Below are 12,472 nucleotides of genomic sequence, written 5' to 3'. Positions count from 1 at the left end.
ATAAATACACGAAAATTCCAAATCCATATTTATTAAGTGAATCGTAAAATAATTTTATTTTTTGTTATTCAGAACTTTTTTTTAATTAAATAAATTTAAAAAATTTTAATTTTATAAATTAAATGATTTTTCTTCATTATTTTAAATTAGAATGAAAAAATTATTTTGATCATGCTTGCATTTCTATATTAATTTTTATAATTATAAATTAAATTATAATAATTAAATATTATTAATATTTTCAGACTATAAGTTTTATGAGAAAATTAAGCGTAATAGTAATTATTTTTAATAGAAAATGTGTTACGGAAATTAGGGATAGGGATAAAGATTGTAGTTTAAAACGACTGTTAAGATTAAAAAACGATTATCAATGTTTCGAAAAAATTGTGGTTCATCATACTAATGACCGCTCTATGTACAGAAATGTTTTATTCTTAAATTATGCACAAATTGCAATCAATACAAATGTATCTGAAACAAGCAAGTTGGGGGATGTCTCAGTTTTTTTTGCTGCCATGAGAATATTCAGATAAAATGGCAGCTGTTTTGTTAGATGTCAATATGTTGCATTAACCGCCATGCGTTTTTGCAAAATCCTTAAGACATGTCCGATTAATTGTTGTCATATCCGGAAGAAAAGGCAGCTGTTTTAAATTGACAGATAATGTTTCATATTCACTGATAATCAATTTAAAACAGTTGGCCATATCTATTTTATAGCTTAGTATAGTAAAGCTAGTTTATTTTTTCAGACATTCACATTTCGACTAAGTAGTATTATAGTAATAAAGGTATGCGCTAAGTCTGCACTTCAGCTAGATATCATAAAACATGTATCATTCCTTCTCTGGCACATCATACATTGGTATTACTAAGTATACGTTTACTTTCTTTTTAAATCATGCGAAACAATGCAGAAACGAACGTCATATCAAATCCTAATATTTGATATAGTATGCTTAGACTGTAATAAAAAAAACTAAATTACATGAAAAGTGAACCCGGAAATAAAAACCGACTTCTTGTACACCCATTTGTTTTTTTTACAATCAAATAAGTCATTTTAGCATCATGGTATTATTAATCAACACTCAGTATTGAAACATAAAATTGAAAATCTAGTGTTGTTAAATAACTCTAGTAATAATCGTAACAAAAAAAAAAAAAAAAAAAAAAAAAAATCAATCTTGTGAAGTAAATAGAAGGAACATCATTGGGAACACCTTTTAACCAAGATTTCATGCAGCTGCCACCTACCATTGTTATAATTAACAATGGGAATCCATTTTTCTTTCATCATATCATGTTTCGTCCTAGTTTTGTCGCAAAATGGTTTATACCCAGTATGTTCAATTATTGTATTTGTTTTTATATATGAATATAAAATAACACAAAACACGTACTTTTGTTATATATGTCAAAAGTCTTTATTACAATTATTGCAATGATGTAAAAGATAAAAAACAAAAAGAAAGAGAATAAAATTGATTAAATCCTGTGTTTTTGTACGTATTGTGTTATTTTTTCATAATAATAGCGACACATCTAGGCGAAAATTATTCAAATTGATAATTGACATACGAGCCACAAATATCCAGCCTATTATTAGATCTTTTTTTCAAGTGATTAAGAAGTACTTTACAGTACATCCAAATTACTGTCACACAAGTTGGGAGCTTGGTATAAAAATGAGGCACAGTTTCACAATCAGGGGATTCTTTTTTAGATGCTTCTACTATCTCCCAATGAATGTATCCATATATCAAACATGATAGCATAATCACTATCATTAAACTAAACCATGCATGGATATTAATATGTGTCCTTAAATGTGTTTAAGGAGAATGACGATTTCTTAAACAACAGTCGTATTCTTATCGGTAGCAAACAGTCTTAACAACGAGCGTAGACTAATCATGTCGCGATCCATAATCGTGTAGTCTTTGCGTAGGTATGCGTCATGTTATGTGCTGGGTGTTAATAGCTCTCATCAGGTGTAATGTTATATGTAAGTAGCAGTTGTCGACCATAATGATTGTTTAGCCACTGGTACCATTAACCAGAGCTTCCTTAGGCTTATTGCTCTGTTGCATACGACGAGACCGTAATTCTCTTTGGCCTTTAGGCCCTTGGGAACTGTTGTTAGTAGTAGAAACGTCATTGGCTGGTGTTCCTTCTTTACTAGTTACAGTTGATTGGTCTCCTGGACCGGCATTGCTGCCTAAACAAATATATAGATTAACTCTGAGTGTTACTGTATATTAACATCAATACGCATTCTGAAACATAATACTGCACTTACTCTTATGTTATATTAATACCGATCGTCCTAAAGAAATATCATAAATCCTTTTTAAATTTCACGTAATTACCTTTTTGATTATTTGTTGGTGTAGAACTACGTTGTCGAGAACGTCGAAGTCGTCTTCGCCTTATGCCTTTAGGTCCTCCCTCCACACTTGATACAGATTCTATGCATATGCAAACTATTGTGACCATCTTTTTATAAAATAATATAAAAGTACTACTGAAAATTAAATATTTTTGTGACTGATTATATAAAAAGCTACATTTCACATACGTTAGTAGCGTGCATTAGTAATCATCATTGATATTGTTAGTGTTAGATGGTCACAAGTGTTTGTTTCACAATCCATGCTATTCTCAAAGGATTTTACTAATCTTTAGGACGAAACGGCTGTTCTACTGTAAAATATTATTGGAAAAATATTGTTACCTCTATCAATACTTGAAACATCTTGACTATCGAGAACAGTATCTTCATCATCGGTTGTTCGACGACGTTCATCTCTACGATCTCTACGTTGAGTTGGAGGACGACCTTGTCTACCACCCATATACCCTGAATTGCCTGCACCTCCTTGATGGCCACCTCTTGGCGGTAGATCCCTTACTCGATCTTCACTACCATCTAAGGTGTCTCGGCGTAATCCTGTAAATTAAATCAGATTTATAACAAAAAAACAAGTTAAAATTTGAATGTAACACGATGAACACAAACATTTTAATGATTTTGTAAAACAAATGAAATGATGAAAGATTAGTATCCTTACTTGTAGTCGATGATGATCAATGTAGCATTTAACACATTATCAATGATGTTTTCCATTATAATAACTAAGGGTATTAATTGGGAGTGAAGAGGCATCTTTGGAATCAAGCTCACTAATTTTTTAATTTCTTCTTCTACCGTTAATATTTATATTTCCATAAATTTATACAAATTTAAATGAAAACTAATATATTAATGTAGTATTAAATCACAGAATATAGTTTTATTGAATTACATTAATGTAATTAAGAACATTTGTAAAATACTTGTGATTGTTACTACCTAATATTTTATAAGTTAAAAATCAGATTCACGTGGAGTATTTTACAAGGTAAATTTTATTACAAAACGTATATAAGTACATTTTTAATAAAAATAATAACATAATTGCTTCTTAATTTCTTATTTATCAACTTGCAAACAACCTATATAGTTAAGACAACATTCAATTTTGTTAACGTTTAAAAAGCAATTAAAGTTAATTACATTCAATGTATTATTTAACTAAATGAAAGATTCAAAAGTCGTTATATACGTACATGTCATAAATTTGACGCGGTATATTTGTTAATCCATAAAAAGTAGTTACTCTTAAGATATATAATACGTGATTAGACAATTCGCACACAAAACAATATTATGTACTTTATTTATTTCTCAATAACCAATAAATCAAATAAATCACACACCGTGAGTTACTTAGCTACTACATGCATTTCCATTAAACACATACATGCAAATGCATATGGTTGCAGTTATTTTCTATTATAATTCCATGTTCTATGTGATGACATGTTTACAAATGCGAATTGTGAATATATCTATAGATATTAATTGAGAAAGTATAAAGTAATTATGACAAAAACAATGAATTACGAATAACGATGTACGATGAAAAACTAAATAGCTGAAACGGTTTTATAACAAGTATAGCTTCAAATCTATATAATTAAACAATGAAAGGCATTAACGACTATAAAAAGATATTAAGATCAAATCTGATTTGAATAAATGAATTATTTTAACGTTAATAATAATAAAAATCATGAATAAATTAATACATGAAGAAAAAATTATTCTCTTTGTATATGTTTTGATCATTATTTTTTATGCTTATATTGATAAATTTACAAATTTGTAAGCTTTCAATTTATTAAATGTAATAAAGTAAACTTTTAAATCATTTAATGAGTATTTCCAAGAATGAATTACAGTAAAAACTCGTTTATCCGAATCTCTAACATTAAATTGTTTTATTTACTGAGTTCAAAAAAGATTCTTTAGAAAATATTTATCAATTCAAAGAAAAAAATATTTTTATAAGTTATATATTTGAATATAGAGCTATATATGTAATTTATTTTATCTAATAACTTTTAGATATTAAGAAATATCTAAATACATCAAATTTTTCTATAGATTATTAAAAGTGAGCAGTTTATTATATAGTAAAAAATGGATTAAATTATGACAAATAATATATGAGACAAAAAATATATTTGCACTGTATTGGGTAATGAATGAACTAGTAGGTGGCAGCGGGAATATCGAATGATATCCTGATCTTTATTTATTCAAACTAAAAAATCATCCCGCCAAATCCGAATAACTGAGTTTCTACTATAAACCTTGTATAGTAATAATCCTAGCACTGTTTCAACAAATTATTGAATGTTACTTTGTGACAACACGCCCTCTGTCTTTAAAATCTCTGGGTTCTCTACTGTCTCTCGTGTTGGATCCACCGCTTCTGCCATTACGTTTTTGTGTGTTCTCTACATTGTTGATATAGTCAGTAATAGTATTACCAGCATTGTGTCTGGCGGGAGCCCTACCCCTGCCACCACGTCCGCGAGATTGACCACCACGACCTCCACGACCTCCACCACCTTCTTCTGGGCCTGTAATCATTCCTCGTCTTGTAGGAGGAAAGTTGGGCATTGGTCCTGTGGTCGATCCATGCATATTTCTTAATTGTTGGTCAATTTCTAATTTTTCTTGACGTAATTGTTCTACTTCCTTTAAGTTAAATAATAAAAAATTATAGCAGTAATAATTAAATTATATATATATATATCTAATATATATTATATATATATTTCATGCCATTATACCTTCAAATGCGCCAAATGATATTCCAATAACATTTTGGCATTAGCAATACTTTCAACAGTACCAACAAATACAAAGGGAACTTGACCCTCTTCTCTTGGAATTGTTGGTTGAGGTTCATTATCACCTTCTATCTTAACTCGTACCTAAAATTTGTAATTATATTTAAAATTATTCTGTTAATCATATCAACAATTATATTTCAATTATATTTCATCATATTAACAATTATATTTCATCATATTAACAATTATATTTCATTAATATATTTCATATTTTCATTAATTTTTATTTATTTTAATTATTTTATTTATATATTTACAAATTATATTAATTTTATTTTAAATTAATATACAAATTAATTATTTTTGAAAAAACCAATAAAATTGTGTTTAACATATTTTTATAAACATTTACAAAATTAATTAATATGAATATAATACTTACCACACCACTTTTATCAACAATTTCTTGTATTATGCGACCATTTTTTCCAATTACTTTGCCTACCAAAACACGTGGTACTTGTATAGATTCTTCACTATATTCAAGTAAAGAACGAGCTTTTTTAACTGCTTCATGTGTCTGTAATTAAATATGTATTCAATGTTTCTTTATTATAAACGTCATTTGAATAAATATTTTTATTTTATAAATAAGACATAATATAATAAAAAAAAAAATAAATGTTTCTATTTTTACCTCTCCATATATTTTAAACGTGCACGAATTTTCTTCTAATTCTATATTTGTAATTCCATCAACTTTCCTTGCCTGCTGAATATTTGCCCCATGTGCACCAATTGCTAAGCCCATCAAGTCTTCTCGAACATTAAACTCATCTGTGTATCTAAAAAACAAAATTTTATCTTACATATATAACTTTAGATATATAATTCTTTGTTGTTTATTGAAATATTATAGAATCTATAATGAAAGAATATAACTTATGTTTAATTAGATCTAACAAATTCAAAATGATTTAATAACATTTTAAAATTTAAAATATCATCTAAATTATATTATTCAATTTTTTTTATTGATATTATAAGTAATACTAATATAGCAGACAAATAACAGTTAGTTATGTAATAAATATATTTTTAATATTACTCTGCTAATATTACTGTATAATAGAATCTTAATGTTTAATAACATAAAATTATGGTTTTCATTAGTAACATGCAATTTTACATTATTATACATTATTATATTATAGTACAGTGATAATACTTTAATTAAATTTAAATTCTTGTCAGTGGCTTGCATCCTGGCAGATAAAAATACTAATAAAAAAATGCTTTGTGAGCATTAAATATATATGTATAATATATGTATAATGTATATTACAAATTATAATAAAGTGATATTCAAAAGTTTCAAAATTATTTTTAAATCAATAATAGATTTAATTTAATTTTTTCACATTTTAGTTTTAAATATTTTTTATAAATTGAAATTTAATTGTAAAATTATATTTGAAATTTGATTATTGATATTTGAAATTTGAAGTTTAAACATATAATACATTAAAAATTTTAATTATTAACACAATATGTGCATATATATATATATTTATATAACATTTATATAAAATACCAATAAATATTTTAACATAATAATATAAAAAATAAGTATTATTTTAAAAAATAAAGCAATTTAATAGTAAAAATTAAATCAATTTGAAATAGTAAAATTATAATATAATTATTAAAAAACATGCTTACATGTTTTTGTAAAAAAAAAAAAAATTACATACTACAAATATTTCACAATTTTATTTCAAATTGTTTTAAATTTTTGAATTTTTTAATGTCAGTATTTAAAAAATTTCTTTCTTTCAACGATTTAAAAAAATTTCATATAAATTTCATTTAATTTTTTAAATTATAATAATAAAAAAAGTAATATTAAACAAAAAATAAATAATTATAAAATTAAAAATGAATAATATAAATTTGTTTTTAATATAAGAAAGATTAATTTTAATATAATTAGAAAAATATTTTTCTAAAAATAAAAGAAAATATTATATTTTCTTATTATAATTTTAAAAGAAAATATTATATTTTCTTATTATAATTTTAAAAGAAAATATTATATTTTCTTATTATAATTTTTATATTTATAAATAAAATGTAAATTTCTATAAAGTATAAAGTACAGTAAACTTTATGGTAAAATTGTAAAAATAATATAAATTGTGTAAAAATGTTTCATAAATGAAAATGAAGAAAGTAAGTTATATATAAATAAAATTAAAAATTATAATAATCTAAATGATAATTATCCCGTATAAAAGTTTCGTATTAATTATAAAATATTACTCTGCTTAATACATATATATATATATATATATGTATATTATAATATATATTATATATAGTAATATATATTATATATTAGTAGAGAGCAATATATATAATTTTTATCGAAATTTTACAGATAATTTTTTTTACATTTGGAAATATATTAGATAGAACCACCATTTATTCAATTCTTTATTGTGCAAAACACTTAATATATCAGTGTTTCTCAAACATTGGCAGGCTAGAATATAATTTCTAATATTGAAAAAAATTAATAATTTTAAAACTCTACTTAATACATAAATGTAAAAAAAAAAAAAGAAAAAAAAAAAAAGAAAAAAAAGATGAAGAAAAGGAAAAAGAGAGAGAAAAAAAGAGGGGAAAAAAAAAAAAAAAAAAAAAAAAGAAAAGAAAAAAGAAGAAAAAAAAGAAAAAAGAAACAAATGAAACAGATCACAGCTACATGTTTATGTTTACTATTTTATCAATCACGCAAAATTTTACTACAACTCATAATAAATAGAAAAAAAAAAAAAAAAATAATAAATTTTGTATGTCAGTGTACTTGAAGCATTTGAGTTTAAGTGAATGATCTACACAACGCCGAAGCATGCACATTTATAGTGTAGTTTCATTTTTCATTTAAAAAATGCAGCTGTGTGATTTATCATACAATAAGCTAAACTTAAATCTAAACCACGCTGCTGTGATCTCACCTTGAATTTGTTTTCACTCCTGCCTCAAAGTCTGAGACACGCTGATATATAAAGTTTGAAGATCTAAATTTGCTGAAATGAGAAAGAAACTCTTGGTGTAACTTATTGAAAACTTATATATGAGATGGCCCTATCCTGCGTCCCTGCCATTCTGTCTGTTTGCTCCTCACTAAATAAAACTTTGAAGTTTTATACAAATTTAAATTTGAAATATTTATAAAACAAACTATTCGACAAGAATTTCAATAAGTATTGAGTAATTTAACGAATAATGTTAAAAATTATATTGTTTTTTACATTAACACTTTTTACAAATACACTTACAATTTGAAAAGGATATATCACTGCATATTCATTTTGTGTGTGTGTATTTTTTTAAATATTATATGCTCATAAACATACCTGTGTAAAAAAGAATTAATGTCCAGTGTTAGCATTAAACAATTCTTCACAAATTTCTACTAACTTCTTAAAATTTATTAAGTATTATTTATTCAATAAAAAAATTATACAAACCCATTATCTGAATGTATGGAAGAATGAGTATCTCAATCTAAAAATATAATTTTAATAAGAATAATTAAAGTGTTCAAAGATAAATAACATGATAACTTTAAAAAAATTTAAAGTTATCCTAATTGCATATATTAATAGCTGAAACATATAATGATAATGTCTGCTGCAAAAACATGTAAAGCATCTAAAACTACAAAGATATTTGTGATTTTTTTTATATGATTATTAATATTCATTATTTTACTTAATGAGTTTTATTTTTAGGTCAATTTATTGATTAATGATAAAACAGATGATTTATTATGATAGATGAAACATGACAGAATTTAAAATTTTTTGTACTTCAAATAATATGTGTATATATATATGTAGTGTGTATATATATATATATATATACACACACACACATACACATATGTGCGCATGTATATAAAATACAATAAATATATATATATATATATATATATATATATATATAGACACATATGTATGTATGTATGTATTCACAAATACGTACATATCTAATCTGTATTTTATAGTATTTTTTTTATATTAAATATAATTATTAAAAATGATTTTATTTTAACCAAGATATTTAAGATTAAATAATAAAGATAAAAAAAATTATTTATTGAAACATAATTTTGAAAATGTTATATTTCCTATCATAAATTATTGTTTTCCTATTATTGTGAAAGTTTATTTTTATTAACTTAAAAATATAACAAATTAAAAATAAATTGTAATTATAGAAAAATTAGTTAAAATATTTAATATATAAATATATCATCATATAAATTAAATTAAATTAATCTAATCATATTAGATATAGCTGATGATAGTAATCAGCAAACATTAAAAAATGTAGCATTAATTTATTTGTTATAATATTATGAAATAAACAAAAGAATATGTCAGCAAAAAGTGACATTCACTAAAGACAGATGAAAAAACACATTATGTGCAGATTTATTACTATATGCACATCGTGCTCTTGTGATTGGCAAAAGTATGAAAAATAAGTATGAATAAATAACTATCACACACAGATGTATATGAATTTTAAAAATGTTGCATGAAGAAATTATTAAATACTTTATACACAATCACACTTGTATGTGGAAACTATAAGGAAATGTATAATAAACATTTGTAATGTGACTACATAACATTCATGAAAATTATATGATGTTGAAGCAAACATATTAATGATTAGAAATCTTGTGAATTATTTCTGCCAGTAAATGCAAACCACAGACAGGATGGTAACCAGGACAGTGTATGGATAGGGGCAGGTTTTTAAATATCACAAGATTTTTCTTAATGGCAACACCAACTCTAACATTTTTACTTACCCCCCAATTGTTTGAAGTTTAGTTGACTCAAGTTGACGTGCTGCTTCTTCTGTTCTTTTTAAAAGCAATACCTGCAATATATATATAAAATATTGATATCAAATATACTTTTACTAAATTTATAAATTTTTATATATATATACATATAAAACGTATCTGTATAAAATGCATATATAATTTTATATTGTCACAAAATATTTAAAAAATATCAAGTCCCTTACAACTTATTTTGTAATTCACCTTTTGCGATAAGTTTCTAAAGTGCATTTCTTGGAGCATGGTACTGTGACGATGTAAATTTTCATGACGGGAGATGGCCAGCAATACTCCTCGTTCAGGCACATATCGGCACACTGCCGCCCCTATCGCTTTTTGAAATTCCTTATGTGCATTTTCCATTTTGGCACTATATATTAAGTAAGATGTTTAAAATACATATATTATAAATATTTTTTAGCTTTTCATAAAATAACAATTCGATATGATACATACAATTCTCTTAGATCTTCAGGTACTTCTATTTCGATCTTGTGAAATGTATTTTTATCAATAGGAGGATTAGGATTTTTTGCCCTCAGTCGTTCACTAGCTACAATTTCAGTATAAGCACATTCCCATCCCGAATATTCAACTACTTGAAAACCTCCTTTACTCATCTAAAATGATATTTTCATTTGTAATATTTTATATATATTTATTGCACTGTAATAAATCTCATATATGTTAGAAAATAATTTTTCATAATTTACCTTAATGATTGCTTTCCACCATCCACATGCTTCATGCTCATTGGACCTAGAAAATACTTCAATCTCCATATTTTCAGAAAATTCTGGTTTTTGACCATCTGTTGGAGGTAGACGTACTTGAGCAAATGGAAATTTTGATTCCGGTTGCCAACTAAAACACAATCAACAAGTTATAAAGTATCTTTAAATAATATTGCAAAATTATATTTATTAAATATATAATATCAAGGTTATTATAATCTTTAATAAAAGGATATATATCTTTAAATATTATTCAATAAATCATATTTAATTGATATATATAAAATAAAATAAAATATAAAATGTTTATCATCTAATATTTATTGCTTTTATATTTATATGTATAAATACTTATTTCTTAAAATTATAATTTCATAAAATAGTATACTATAATTTTTTTTTGCTTTTTGACATTTTATTATGTTACATTACTTATTCAATTTATAATCAAACAAAATAGAATTTTAATATATCTCATTCTACACATTATAATTTTTATATATTTAAAATTTAGACTAAAAAATATATATATGTATATTATATATATGTAATAAAAAAAAACAATATAAAAATTTAATAATTTATATATGATCATTTATGTTAAATTTTTTAATACATTTAATAAGCTTTTTTTATTAGCATTTAATATAATTTTTATCATTAACATATATATAGAAATAAATGTATAAAAAAATCTTAAAAAGTTATAATTAATCAAATAATGATAACAAGTAATATCCATAAATATTATATAATTTTTGGAACTGTTGATGTAGGTATTAGAAATATTAGACTTCCTATAGCTGATAAAAATAGTATAATTCTTGTGCTCAAGAGACTACACTGTTATTAGTTCAGAGTATCAGGGTAAATGTTCAAATATATTAGCAACTAAACTGTTTTTAAAAAGTAGAAAAAAAAACTTACTCATTTTCAAATGTTACTAAAACCTCGTCCTCAAAGACATCTGTGACAAAGGCCTGAAAAAATGAAACATAAAGCATATAAATTCATTCGTACAAGAATCACAGGTATAATGAGTAGCGTAAGACATTCGGACATAATACCGCGATACTTTCGGGATACGCTAGAGAGTAGTGTTTTTATAATTCTGATATTAAAGATATGCGTTTTTATGAATTGGGAGAATGTTGAGACGAATCGCAACATCAAAAGCTGACGAAAATCACGCCCTGTCAAACGAGACATGGCGTCGGAGGAAGCCGCGTTACCTCGCGAACATTTGAGGGCCGCGCTTTCGCGAAGTACGGGCGTCTCTTTTGTGAGATTAGAACCGCGCCATGGGCCGTAAGTTAGTCTATCCACGGCCTCAATCTTCCGCCCTGTTTTTTGTATACTTTTCACAGAACGAACCTTATAATATGCTCCGTTTTCGCCGCATACTTCGACTGTGAGATCCTCCATCTTGCTTTTGTGTGACGGCTCGCCTCCTTTGCAGCAGGCATGCTGGCGAGCGGGCAGCTGCACGAGTTCGAGGCTGCAAATTCGTTGTTCACCAATCGTACAACTCTTTTCCATGATGCAGCCTCTTTATTGGATGGATTCAGGCAGTGTTACCACTTTCACATCGCTAATTTACGTTTGAAAGAACTAGGAT

General features: G+C 25.3%; 1 protein-coding gene across 8 annotated transcripts; it reads right to left on the bottom strand.

Annotated features, from left to right (window-relative positions):
- Positions 1–353: 353 nt before the first annotated feature.
- On the bottom strand, positions 354–12,393 carry LOC107997418 (fragile X messenger ribonucleoprotein 1 homolog). 8 transcript variants are annotated; one of them, XM_017055997.3, is made up of 14 exons: positions 12,229–12,383; positions 11,782–11,834; positions 10,834–10,984; positions 10,577–10,740; positions 10,325–10,490; positions 10,085–10,155; positions 8,214–8,285; positions 5,891–6,038; positions 5,636–5,773; positions 5,191–5,334; positions 4,885–5,095; positions 2,741–2,956; positions 2,376–2,474; positions 354–2,224 (listed from the first exon to the last, which is right to left on the bottom strand). In XM_017055997.3, exons 1-14 carry the CDS (start codon positions 12,277–12,279, stop codon positions 2,043–2,045), a joined length of 1,866 nt encoding a protein of 621 aa, XP_016911486.1. In that variant the 5' UTR covers positions 12,280–12,383; the 3' UTR covers positions 354–2,042. The 8 variants fall into 8 exon arrangements, with proteins under 8 accessions (XP_016911486.1, XP_061942062.1, XP_016911487.2 ...); XM_062086078.1 differs by lacking the exon at positions 12,229–12,383 and adding an exon at positions 12,087–12,179; XM_062086074.1 differs by having other exon boundaries at positions 2,044–2,220.
- Positions 12,394–12,472: the final 79 nt, after the last annotated feature.

The sequence above is a fragment of the Apis cerana genome, linkage group LG15 (assembly GCF_029169275.1).
Source record: "Apis cerana isolate GH-2021 linkage group LG15, AcerK_1.0, whole genome shotgun sequence".
In the NCBI taxonomy this organism is placed as follows: domain Eukaryota; kingdom Metazoa; phylum Arthropoda; class Insecta; order Hymenoptera; family Apidae; genus Apis; species Apis cerana.
This window is presented reverse-complemented; position numbering and strand designations above follow the sequence as displayed.

Excerpts from the sequence above, each read along its gene's own strand:
- LOC107997418 (XM_017055998.3), bottom strand. The coding sequence starts at position 12,393 with ATGGAAAAGAGTTGTACGATTGGTGAACAACGAATTTGCAGCCTCGAA. Across the intron at positions 11,835-12,228 it reads AAAACGGAGCATATTATAAG|GCCTTTGTCACAGATGTCTT; the intron begins GTTCGTTCTGTG and ends TCATTTTTTCAG. Across the intron at positions 10,741-10,833 it reads GGTGGAAAGCAATCATTAAG|ATGAGTAAAGGAGGTTTTCA; the intron begins GTAAATTATGAA and ends ATATCATTTTAG.